We start from the raw sequence: 13,200 nt of genomic DNA, 5'->3' as shown, positions 1-13,200 counted from the left end.
AGCAGTAGTGACTAATAGTAACTCAACCGGTGTATACTTTGAATAGAATGTGCTGAGAGGGATGATGATAGGGGTTCCACTATATTGCTAAGTCAGATAACTTCCACTGTCCTCATGTAATGGGGTGTTAAGGCACCTTATCTGACCTTGTTAAAACTGATAGGTTAATATATGTTTTGTAGCTGAATGGCACAGATGACTTTACCAAGTGGCACCGAGCTTATCCACGCCAAAGGAGTTCTCTAAATCTACAAATAGTGTGTGTGTGTGTGTGTGTGTGTGTGTGTGTGTGTGTGTGTGTGTGTGTGTGTGTGTGTGTGTGTGTGTGTGTGTGTGTGTGTGTGTGAGAGAGAGACAGATGCATAATACAGTTCAACCATAACTGTGTTTGTGCGCATGCATCTGTGTTTGTGGCAGGTGTGTGTGTTGTGCTGATGATTTTCCAGTGATCATCTTCAATGCATAGCAGAGAGTGCATGAACACTGGTTAGCTTGTGTGGCGAAACACTCAGTGTGGCAGGAAACAGAAGAACCTGTGATCTCTGCAAAAACGCTAATGGAAAACCTCACTCAGATAGAAACGTCAGTGTGTGTGCATAAAGATTAAGTGTGCGTTTATGTGTGTGCATTCCTCATGTGAGCAGAGAATGTCTCGCAAGTTTTCTAATTTCGTGATCGTTCTCAAAATGACACAAACCTCTCCAAAAGAAGAAGAAATGCAACGTACAGCTGCGTTTGCAGCAATTAACTTGAGAACCACAGACCTTCCTTTGCAGATAACAAGTGAGACTTCCCTCACTTTGCGCAAGCAAAACAGACACAATCGCAAACCCTAACCTTTAAATAACATTTAGCGAAAGCTTTTTTTAACAACAAAGATTTCAAAGATACTGCCTTGTTTTTGACGCTTAAGCTGCAGCCAGGTTTAATATCTCATTTTAAATAAAACGATCATCACAAGTGTTAAAACCATACTCTTTTCCAATCTCTGCTCAGATAAGGTTTTTTACATAATTTTGAGGGTACATTGATGACATATAATTTTATGAAAACACTTGCCTCAGGTTTCTTGTAAAGTGGTTGCAAAAGGTATTATCCCTCTGCTGTTTATATACGGTCACACTAATCTACTAAACGGGAGTAGAAACCTGAGATGACAGCACTCAGTGACTGATCTGAGTGTCATGATTTTGAACTTTAACTAGTAATGATGACCTGAAAGCTGCTCCTTGAGTGACAGTTGTCATGCTCTGACTTTGAATAACTGTCTCAATTTATAGTGGAAGATAAGAAGAGATTTAACTGGGTCTGCAGCATGAACCCATATTTACAGATCTACCAATGTGAGAGGTGGTGTGTGTGTGTGTGTGTGTGTGTGTGTGTGTGTGTGTGTGTGTGTGTGTGTGTGTGTGTGTGTGTGAGTTGTGCACAGGGGTGGGAGGTCACAGGGATGTTCTTGACTGTGTCATCTCCAGCAGCTGTTTCCCTCAAACCCTGCCTTGCCCGCTCCTCCCCCTACCACCCCATCATCTCACAATGAGACCAATACAAAGGAACAGGAAGTGCCTCCCGTTAACTGGGGCCCAATCAAAGCCATCATTATTCCCATGTCAGAATTTTTACAGGAAATAGCTTCTCAGAAAATATGCCAGCTGTGCAGGGAGTGTGGTATTATTGTCTTATAGGTCTTGTCTGTTTTTGCTTTTTTTTTTATTCACTCATCAGTCACTGCTAACAAAAGGACATAGATTCGTCTCGACCACGTGCGCGGCACACTGTCACTGTTGTGCGTTCACTAGGCAAGCCAGGCACTGTGTTCGCTGGGGCTGGGTGGTTATTGTGCGCTCTGTGAAAAGGGCATTCCTGCTGTGCCTGCTCCGGCTTCTTGGATTCCCATCCTGAACTGAGCAATTGTCTTTTAAAACCCTGTGAACAGAGCTGAGCCCACAGAGTACACAGATGTAAGAGTAAATATGTGATCACACGCTCACAGGCACAGAAATGTGCACGCACACACACGTACACACCAAGCGTTGCCTACTGAAGGCACATCTGTAAGAGCACTACTCAGATTACAGCATAAATGGTGGGTTCAGGTGAAGCCTAACATTTGCCAGATGCTGCGGTTAAGTCACCAGGAGGTTAGCCTAACACTGGAGTGTTGTTGTTGGTCAGGGAGGGTGGAATCATCAGCTTCCCTAACAAGAGGGGTGCACATCTGGCGTGAAGAAAAGTAATTTATGAGCATTATCTTAAACAAGCGCGAATAACTGCACTGATGCTGTGGCTTATCTATTCTGTTTGAACAGCACAATAGAACAGTAATCTCAGGATCGATTTGCCTCGTGCTTGAAAAGAAAGGTAGCTTCTCAGTTTATCTAATCCTCAGTTTGTCTTCTCTCTGCCTCTGAAGCCTTGCAGACGTCTAGAGGACAATAATTAACTCAGTCATTCAACACGTTGACACAGGTGAGCACCACTCGAGTGGTTAAACAGTCATTATGAGGCTTTTGTATGTGTGAATGAACACACATACACACTCACACACACAAATCTAATTGACCGCTAACTTTGTCTTAGCTTGTCTGTCACATCAGGCTTGGGCCTAATCAGTTACAAAATGCCACTGCTGATTATATTAACACAGATTAGATAAGCTCCACGCCCCTCAAAATATGACCTTCAAAATATAACCCACAGGGGGGGAAAAAAAAGATGTTGCATCCTTTGGCTTTTGTGAAAACAATGCAGAGTTTTGTTTCTTAGCCTCTGTTAAACGATCTCTTGCTTTAACCTGATAAGCTGCTCTGTGTCCTTTACAGTGAAGCACAGTGTTTGAAGTATTCATATTTATCTGAGGTCATTTGCTGAGGTCATGTGATGTAGTGGTTTACACATTTGCCTAACAAGTGAAAGATCCCGGGTTCAGTTGTGGGAGGAGACACAAATATCTCGGAGCTTGAATCAGGAAGGGCATCCAGTATGAAAATCTACCAAATCAGACGGGGTGCTGCCTGCTGTGGTGACCCCTTGTGAATAAAGGAGCAGCCAAAAGTAGTATACATGTGTTGAGGTCATTTTTTTCTAACCCGGTGTTCTTTATTAATGCCCTCACTATACATCTCCCAGTTCTGTTTTAAAAGATTGGTTTACCCAGAAAGAACAAAGAAGAAAAAGAAATATCTTGTATCATATTGGGGTAAGTCCTGCAATCCAGATAGTTATCCTAGTTTATTAGGAACATATCTAACTGATAAATATCTCAAAATGTGAGCAAATAAAACTTCAGTGATCATCAATGCTAAATGCTATACAAGATTTGTGTGAAATAGTCCTTTAATGTATCTTTTAGTATGCATTAATATTTATTATATTCAAATTCACACGTATTTATTATATTCTGTATGAATTTGAGAGTCTCTGATCTTTTTTTTTTTTTCTATGTTGCTATATAATTGTTTTTAAAAGTGTTTCAAGTTTATGAGAGCTCCCTTGCAAAGGCCGTATTCCTCTTTTGGCCATTCTAGGGGCTTGGAGGAAGCAACATTTTTTAGAAATCTTGAGTGGCTTTGACCCTCCACTTTTGGCCAGACTCTTAACTTAGTGGTGTGAGGATATTTTCAGTAATTACAGAGTAACCAGGGAATGTTAGCAGGAAATGTCCATAATACAATACACACGCAGGCCAGGCATGGCTAAACAGATATAGCAATATCCTGGTAGTGTTACTCTATTCTAGAGTGACTCACACTTGTGTTACTTCAGAGTTTATTCTCAGAAGTAATACTTTGTATAGATTTTGAAGCATTTTTGGGCTTAGGCTGTTTGTAAGCAGTTAAAACAACAGAAGGGTCAGAGAGCAAGGATGGTCTCACAGGGCCTGAAATGATTCACAGACAGAACACGAATAACAAAACGCACTGGACCATTATATAAACTTAGTGAGCTAAGCTTTCAATCATAGTGCCTGAACATGGCAATACAGAGCCAACCAGCTGGCAGAGTGTCCAACCCCCCCCACCCCGAGTCGTTATATCCATCCCGTGCTGGTGTTCCAATCACAGCACCCCAATTAAAACCACTCAGGAGGAAGTGGGCTGATATGAGCTGAGCAGGCAATTCACCACCACCTATTAAAGATTTCTAATTATTGTACATATAAGTAGACAATATTTGACAGTCAGAAAGTGTTAAAAATGTGTAATGGCTCACCCAGGGTGTGTGTTGTTTGATTAGTTATGGAGGTCACTAGCCTGTGTAAGAGCTTTTAATCGGGTCACTGAGAGCCCAGGCCTCTCTGCTCCCACTCTGCGCCCTCCGTCTGGAGGGTTTCGCCAGGGGTGACCAAGAGGGGCACCACTGACCCAGATTAGGAAAGGGTAAGTGTGTGTGAGAGAGAGTGGGGGAATCAGCTGAGCATCATGTCTCAGCCCGTACTGTTTCAATTCATTAGCAGTACAAGGAGCAGAAGAGAGAAACGAGGAGGGGTGGATCGCGTGCGTGTGGATTTGTATATGTGTGTATATGTGGAGTGGGGGTCAGAGAGAGGAAGAATACAATGTCACTGCTGTGGCTCATCTTAGATTATCAGGCACCCACTTGACCTAGAAACACATGACACACAGGTGCAGAGATACCCACCAGGGACCTAATGGCCTCTGTATGTGTCTCTGTGAAGCCTGACCAGCTGAACCCCTGCAGCATCCGCTACAGCGTCAGACCCCTCTACAGCTTTCTTTCTCTCAATTCCTCTCTTTCTTTCACAGTCTGAGTGTCTCTTTCTCCTTTTTGTCACTCGCCCTCAAGTGTGTTCTTCAGTCATTTTCCACACCAATTTTCTCTGCCCCTCTCAGCTTGCGCTCTTCTTTGGACTCTGCTTCCTCATCACCCAAACAGATTTCCTCTTTGTATTTCTCTGTCTTGTTCCCCAGTCCGTGTTTTCTTCATACAAAACTGCATCCATCAGCTTGTGCGTGGTCTGTGAAGAAGTTAAAGAGTCGTATTTGACCTTAAGCACCTCAGCAAGTATATGCAAGTAAATGGCAGAATTTTTACCCAACTTCCTTCACTGCAACTTTGTACAATACCATTACACCATGTAATTGGTCACAAATGTTGGGATTAGCTTACTTCCATTTCGACCGCCTTTTTCCACCGCAACTTGCAGGCTACCGCTACAGCAAGATAGATCAGTGTAACAGATTTGGACCCCCACTCTCAAATTGTCCTCGTGTACAGGCTGCACTGTGTGGGATCACACAAAGCATGGATCCAGACTGTCCTGAAATGCAAGGTCAGAACTCTACTTGTGAGTTTATAGTGCACCGCAAATGCCCCCCTTTGCAAATCTGCAAGAGGAACAGCAATTACACGAGAGCATTTGTAAAAAATAATTATATAGTCATCATCTGGTAGTAATCAACAAATAGTTGCATGGATTGATTTTGGTTAAATGCTAAGATTGTAACTCCACAATGGTGTGACCAAATGAAAACTGTGGATCAGACTCATTCTTTCCTAGCATTGTGGAGACAACTAGCAGACACAGCAAATTTGTGCTGTCTGCAGACATGCATATTTTGCAGCTTTGAAGCAGAGGTTTGGGCCTGAAGACCTTCCATTAACAGTCATCCAATTGTACTAAAGCAAGTTCATTGTCTGCTCTAAGAGTGACTGCTGAGGAATTTGGTGATTTAAAAAAAAATGACCATACAGAATTCAAGTCCAAAATCTTTCTTTAACTTGAGGAATGGTGGAAGGTGTTGTGACTAATCAGATCCCAGTCACCTACACCAGCTTGGCTTGGTGTCGATCCCAACCACAATCACTGCGTCTGGCTTGTGTATACAAAGCCAGATGTTTATCCTCATTAGATGGCTACAGAATAAACCAACTGTTCCAGTCAGTTGATGAAAATGACAAAACAGGAACGTGACCAACACCTGCTCTCCACCCGCTCAGAGTGTAACACTCAGTGTTACACTCAGCTTGTTTTGGGCCAATGTGGTGACCATGGATTTAGATGACCTTCTGTGGCTTGTGTCCCACCTGCTATACACTTCCACTGCCTGGATGTGTTCTTGCATCAAGAGAGCAGTATTCACACCCAAGGACATCAACAGGGCCACCTGTCAACATAGTTATGACAACTATCCTGTTCCCACAGCGAGCAGCACAATATTTCCTTATATTACCAACTTCTGTATTTTTGAAATGTAAACGGCAGCTCTATACAACATACTTCTGCAAAAGTATGTTTAATGACACTTCTTCTTTATCTGGAAACATACTGCTAAATCATTTGGCACTCTCAGTACTGGACAATTGAAAGTAGTTCCCTATTCAGTAGCAACAAAAACCCAGGATCCTTGTTCTCCATTCAGATATTCAGCCAAACAACAGAAAAGGCACATAGTGGGCGAGTGTATGACTCAATGAATGACGCATGGGTAAGTTTATCTTCTGACATATTATGTACCCTCTCATCTACAAATCCAGCAAGATCATTATGCACAAGCTTGAACAAGAGACTCTAACACAGATAACAAGTGACCGATACAAAACAACAATGTGCATAAAATGTCATGTCACCGCCTGGGTCACTAAGGCAAAAAGCTTGGGATCTGTAGGCTGCTCAAAGCTGATGGAGAAGACTGAGGCGTCTTTGATGAAGGACAGAGTGAAAACACACTAACATGTATGGCGCGCGCGCGCTCACACACACACACACACACACACACACACTACGGATATAAAGAATTAAGTTTCACTGAGTTGCTTGCCACTTAATTATCCTCTCAAGAGGAGCCCGCACTTGCAGATGAAAAAGATACCCTTCTGTATACAACACTACCTCTCTACAGGACAGTATGGAGGTCTAGCCCTCCTGTCTTGACCTTCATTTTTTTACACCCTGCACTGAAGTAGAAGGAGGCACTTTGTTTATGTTAACACAAGGTGCTTTGAGAGATGAAGACGAGTGGAGTGAGATTCTGACTCTTTGCGTATGGAAACAGATTTTTCTTTTTTTCACACAAGTACAACTGGTGTTCAAGATTGTTATTATAAGACTTTTTTTTCCCCTTGATAGTAAATGGGAATAAAAGCGTGGATTCAAATGCCACGGACAGAGAAGAGAGAAGAAGGGGGTGCTGCTAATTATGCGTGGCGATTGTTGATGGCTTGATTGTCTGCGTCCAGCTGCATGGAGGAGCGGGGAGAGGGAGGGTGGGGAGAGAGGCAGACTCACTGACGCCGGGCTCGGAATTCTCCCATCCATTGAAAGAGAGACCCGATTGTGTCCGGGGCCTTTCCGACAAGCACCTGATCCCTGCCTAGGCACACACTTGTGTGTGTGTGTGTGTGTGTTTGTGTGTGTGTGTGTGCGTTTTCACAGATTTACGCACTGGGAACTCAGGAATCTACAGCCCCACGGCAATGGGTACCAGAGGAAAATACTAAATTGCCATTTATGACAAGATAGAAAAAGCTCCTTATTCCTTAAAATGACTAAGAAATTATGGCAAAATCGGCGATGGGTGTATACCTCAACTTTGCGCGTAGGCCTACCAAAGACACCCAGACTGTGCCAAGACAGTTGGCTCAGTCAGCAAATGCAAACAATTATTTTCCCACCAGGCCTGGGAAATTCAAAGCAATATTTGTCCTTCCCTTCAGCAAATTTAAGAAAGATATTTAAGGTCAAAGTCTTGTTTGGATACTCAGCGCTGCTCACATAATATAACTTCAAAATAGTCTGGATCGAAGTCCTGTCTCACGGTTCAATATGGTTTGCCTTGTAGTGAGGTCGCTGAATGACTTGTCAATTGCTGTGAGGAGGAGGGGGTGCCACAAGGAAGGCAGTGACTGGAACATCTGTTAAACTTCTGCATAACTGGAAGGATATCTGTGGGAGCATATTTCTGTCTAGAATTTATAAGATTATGACGTATTTGTATTACCCAGCTTGAACACAGTGTGATACTTAATCCGCTGCTCTTGATAAAATGTTAAAATTGTTGCCGCCTACTCTACAGTTAAAAGAGCCTGTAAGGTTATATGGTAACAAGGACAGATCAAGCCTTTAGTTCTGAGCTGGGGGGACTTTCAGAGTGGTTGCAAAATATCTCATGCAGGTTACTTTTGTGGCACCACTGAGCATTACTATTGTTCAAATTATCATTTTTTCTTGACACTGAAATGCTACATTTGGACTTGTCCTTATTTAGGAACAGAAATGGAGAATGTAAAATTCTGTCCAGTAACTTTTCATGATTTATCTCTGAGACATGTTTGCGTGTCCAACATAGCAATAGTTGTGGATATTTGAAAAGTCTTTCCCCTCGATTTTGTCTTGCGTCCAACTGTAGACCCAAGCAGGGAAGCGTGGAGGCGCAGAGTCCGGTTAATGAGTGATAGAACCGGTCAGCCAATCCGATCTCTGAGCGCCTCTGCTTCCCTCCCTCCTGATGGTTCACGGGGGAGGGCGGGCCGTCTGCCAAAGAGGGGAGTGCGCGTTGGGGTGAATGGATGACGTCGGGAGGCTGGCGCCAGCATGTCTGGGACTGGCGCGTTAGATCAACACAGCTGGGCCGGGATAGGACACACAGCTGGCTCAGGCCTGCATTCCTCCACAAAACAGGATTGTGAGAAAAGGGGAAAATAAGACCCAAATAGGAGCAGAACGGGGCGTGCTTTGATGTAAACCAAAATGGAGCAACATTTTACATGGTTAAAATATAACTTTTATAAAAAGGGTTTCACCCAAAAGAAGCCAGATTTTGACATTAAGTGACACATTAAGCACACCGAACCTCAATATTAAGAGTCGTTTTTTTTTTTTCTTCGTTATTCGTGGCATAAAGCGAGACTAAACAGTAGGCTGTGAGCTACCAGTATACCCTAAATGGACACCAGAGAATATGTGGATGAACATGAGATTCTTGCACAGAAACGTGGATTTCAACTGACCTTTTGCCTGTATCAGGTTACAAATTTCCAATATATTTGTATTCTCACGTTTTGGGACTGTGTGTGTCCTACAATGTGGAAGTTCATCAGATTTAATATAAAGCCTGTTTGTAGGCCTATCCTCATGCTGAAGAGATTCAGCAGCCTATAGAGAGGTGTTTTCAGGGGCTGAACACAGTCAGACGTGAAGAAAAATTTCCTGAAGGTCCAGTGATGATAAACCACTTTCCTTACTATTACTCACGGGTAGTAACCCTGTGAGTAACAGTAACCCTCATTTCCAGGGTATTTTTCTGCATCTCTGAAGTGGCCTGCCCAAAGACTTTTATCTATTTAAAATAACTATCAGAAAACGATAGCTACAAAAAATGACTGACAATTCCCTTCAGGCATCCCTACCTAATTTCCTCATTCTTTCCAACTCTTCCACAATTCCGCATCAACCAATGAGAGTAGGCTTGCTCTTCACAGTGGCCAATCACGAGAAAGGGGGCGTCAGCAGGCGCGCACTCTATAAAACCCAAACTGTACGCTGCTGTCACTGCACTGTAGCTGTTCGGGACACTGATCAAGAGACCTCAGCAGGGACAAAACCACCGCCGACTCACAAGCCAAGTGTGTTGCTCTCGTTTCACTCGTGTTTTCACCATGAAAGCCATCAGTCCCGTCCGCTCGGTGAGGAGCTGCTATAAGGCCGTGTGCTGCATTTCGGAGCAGAGTCTCGCCATCAGCCGGAATAAACACTCCTGTCTGGACGAGCCGGTTAGCTCCCTGTGCGATATGAACGACTGCTACTCCAAGCTGAAGGAGCTGGTTCCGAGCATCCCGCAGAACAAGTCGGTCAGCCAGGTGGAGATCCTGCAACATGTTATTGACTACATCTTCGACCTGCAGATCGCGCTGGAGGCAGGGGACACAGCCACGCCGGAGATGGTTTTGTCAATAAAGGTGAGCGGAGATGCGGGCTGCGGAAGGGGGACTGATGCTGGGTTGCCTTTCAACAGTCTTCAGTCACTGACGATCACTGGCAGGAATTTGTGTGTGGTTATTTGCGCAACATAAATCTGGACTTCAGAGGCATTTAAAGTTCAAGGCCGTGTTCTGTGAGATTTCCAGAGTTTGTTCTCATGCTTACGTGCATCTGCTGCTGTAGGCTACAGTAACACAACAGCAGATGGTGCTCTGTGATGTGACACCTCTGCTCACACATTTATTCTTATATTTATTCGATTATACTTCTGTTATTGCCAGCTGCTCAAATTGCTTCTCTTCTTTCTGCTCTCCATTCAGACTGCGGACCTTAGTCGCAATTTCTCCAAAGAAGAAGGGCGGTTGTGCCATTAAGATGAAGATAGCATATTATGGTACGTATTTGTCCTCTATTCACTCTTAATATATTCCTCATTTATTAAAATCGCAGGTAAATGTGCTCTGAAACATATCTCGAGGTCAGTAAAAGAATTACTTCGACATCTTGTTTTGACTTAACTTGGCTTGAAAGTTCAAATAAACCTTTAAATACCAGCGAGAATAGTGTAAATATTGATATGCTTAGAAATGAAGGTCTCCACTCTCTCCACATTCACTATGGTCGCCAATTAGACAGGCCAGTGATTGTGTAGCGGATTCATGCTATCTGCCTGGGGTTAATAAAAGTTCCATGCTAGGCGCCAGTCTGTCTGCTTCCCTCTGCAGGGAGGGAGAGAGGGAGGGTGAGAGGGAGAGATCTGACTTCACTTTTCTTCCTTTCTCTCCCATGCAGGTGCAGGGAAACACATGTCTCCACTTCACTCCGGGCAAGAGGACAAGAGGGGCAGAGAGGGTGGGATAGGTATTTGGGAGAGAAGGAGGAGGAGGGTTTGAAGAAAGAAAGAGAAAAAGTGGACTGTTTCCTAGATGAGTGGGGATCAACAGTAGTGCATGAGCAAGAAAACAGAGACTCATTCTTTGGCCCCCGGACAGACAAATCAACTCACCAAAGCAGAAGCCAGGATTGGAAAGTGAAAGCGACCAGCTTTGTATGCCTTCCTCTCAAAACCTGGGATTCCTTATAGATAGTTAGTGGAATTGTGGGTACATTTTCCTTTTCTTTTTTTGTATTGCATTCCAAACAAAGTTTTTGTGGACTGATCTTTACACCCAACCTGAACCTTGTATCTACCAAGTCTCTTATCACCTCACAGAAATATCACCCCCAAAACAAAACAAATGTTTTCCAGTGATCTGGAGACTGATCACACGTCTGAAGAAGGTGTACATATCTGTTGGGGGTGTTAATTGTGCATCAATTTGGATTTTTTTTTCCTTTTTTTCTTTTTTTCTTTTTTTGGGGGGATCGGGAGTTTGAGTTTTCCTAGGTATAATCAGAATAATCAGAACTCTATACTAGAGTCAATTGTAAATGTTTGTAGGGATTGTGTTATTTCTACAGACAGGGTGCTGTGAGTTTCATAAACTCTTTGTTATAAAGTTTGCTTTGTATGTACATGTATGTTTTTATGTAATGAAATTAAAAAAAAAGAATGTGAAACCATTTTCCTGGTGTGGTGCATTTGATCTAGAAAAATGAATGAGTTTGAATTAGTTTCTTCAGAAGACAATGGTGATGCTGACGTGACTCTCTGGCTTTGGATGACAGTGAAATGCTGATACAACAGGATGTATTTAGATGAATCTTGAGGTTGAGTGGTTGGAAATCAAACAAAGGGAGTTTCCTCTGAGTGTTTCTATTTTTCCAGAGAAAGAATTACCAGTTTAAAGCTGCTGAATTTCTTAAATGGTGTAAAAGAGAGGATGTTACGTGATTGTAAACCTGTGAATGTGATCATTCACAAATCCTGTTAAATTTCACTTTCATGACAGCAGTACACAGAAGTATGCTGCCTCTCTAGAAGCTGAAAAGTGTCATACTTGAAGCAGCAAATAAATAAATGAAATACAAATGTGTGTGTGTGTGTGTGTGTTTATATATATATATATATATATATATATATATATATATATATATATATATATATATATATATATATATATATATATATATATATATATATATATAGTTGAATCTTTGGCTCTGTCTGGAATTTCAGGGATTAGATCTTGTCATGGGCTCTCTCTTGATGAATAGTTACACTAAACGTGGTTTTGTCACTTTAATTTATTTATTTAAAAAAGGGAGAAAACTAGCAAAAATTAGGCAGAAGAGCTAAAATATGATGACCCAATTCTAACCTTTCTCCTTCTGCTAATAATGAAATAGCACCGCCATCTAGTGGTGTAAATGAGTTACTGGCTTCCAACCTCAAAACTTCTCACACAGTTAAGAATATTGGATGATACGCATTGCATTATTTGGAGAAATTAATAATACCTATGTGTACTTCAGATTTACTATTACATATTATATATGTTTTATATTTTCATGTAATTTATTGATTATAATATCAAAAAATTTGGTGAACTCTAATTTAAAGGATGGTATAACTGCTTTGCATTATGCTGTAATTCATTTTGTCTCTCCTCACCTCAGTGAAGAACTTAAAACATCAACATTTTGATGCAAGTACAAGCAGTGAGCAGAACTTTAGCACAGGGAAGAATGAACACCGGGCACTGTTGCAGTATTTGTATTTGTTGTATGACGCTAGGACTGCTTTAGACATGAATTTGTATTTCATGCATTTTAGGGTTAGGGGTTATCCAAATGCTTGTTAGAGCATTTAGACAGCCTTAAAATAAAGTAAAAGCCTTCCTTTGCTTTAAATTAAGATCAGGTGCCAGCCCACACCACTAGATGGGGCTGTTAGATGTGGATGCATTCTCCGGACATCCCAAGAACTCAAAAACGAGATTAAGCTTATTGCTTTCAGTATCAAAATGGAGATGAGTACTCTGAAACTCAAGCTCAAAATGTAGGATTTCATCAGTTACAATAAAGTCCATAAGTTTTTGCACAATGACACTTAATTTCGATTTTTCTTCTGTAAATCAAACAATCCAGATCTGATTAAAGTGTCAACTCTCAGCTTCAGTTTAAGGGGTTTAATAAAAGTATTGCATTAAGTGTCTGGGAGTTACAGCCATTCTTATAGTCTCCTAGTTTCAGAGGTCCATGAGTAACTGGACAGTTGAGTGATGACTTGTTTTGTGGCCCAGTTAAGCCAGTTCTCTTGTTATTTCATGACAAATTAAGAAGATAAAAGATATGGAATTGATTCCAAGTGCCAAACT

General features: G+C 42.0%; 1 protein-coding gene across 1 annotated transcript; it reads left to right on the top strand.

Moving 5' to 3' along the window:
- Window positions 1–9,525: 9,525 nt before the first annotated feature.
- Window positions 9,526–11,503, top strand: id3 (inhibitor of DNA binding 3). Its single transcript, XM_030719600.1, has 3 exons — window positions 9,526–9,918; window positions 10,261–10,334; window positions 10,733–11,503. The coding sequence occupies exons 1-2, from the start codon at window positions 9,619–9,621 to the stop codon at window positions 10,312–10,314; spliced, it is 354 nt and encodes a 117-aa protein (XP_030575460.1). The 5' UTR covers window positions 9,526–9,618; the 3' UTR covers window positions 10,315–10,334; window positions 10,733–11,503.
- Window positions 11,504–13,200: the final 1,697 nt, after the last annotated feature.

This window comes from Archocentrus centrarchus, chromosome 22 (genome assembly GCF_007364275.1).
Source record: "Archocentrus centrarchus isolate MPI-CPG fArcCen1 chromosome 22, fArcCen1, whole genome shotgun sequence".
In the NCBI taxonomy this organism is placed as follows: domain Eukaryota; kingdom Metazoa; phylum Chordata; class Actinopteri; order Cichliformes; family Cichlidae; genus Archocentrus; species Archocentrus centrarchus.
This window is presented reverse-complemented; position numbering and strand designations above follow the sequence as displayed.

Excerpts from the sequence above, each read along its gene's own strand:
- id3 (XM_030719600.1), top strand. The coding sequence starts at position 9,619 with ATGAAAGCCATCAGTCCCGTCCGCTCGGTGAGGAGCTGCTATAAGGCC. Across the intron at positions 9,919-10,260 it reads AGATGGTTTTGTCAATAAAG|ACTGCGGACCTTAGTCGCAA; the intron begins GTGAGCGGAGAT and ends CTCTCCATTCAG.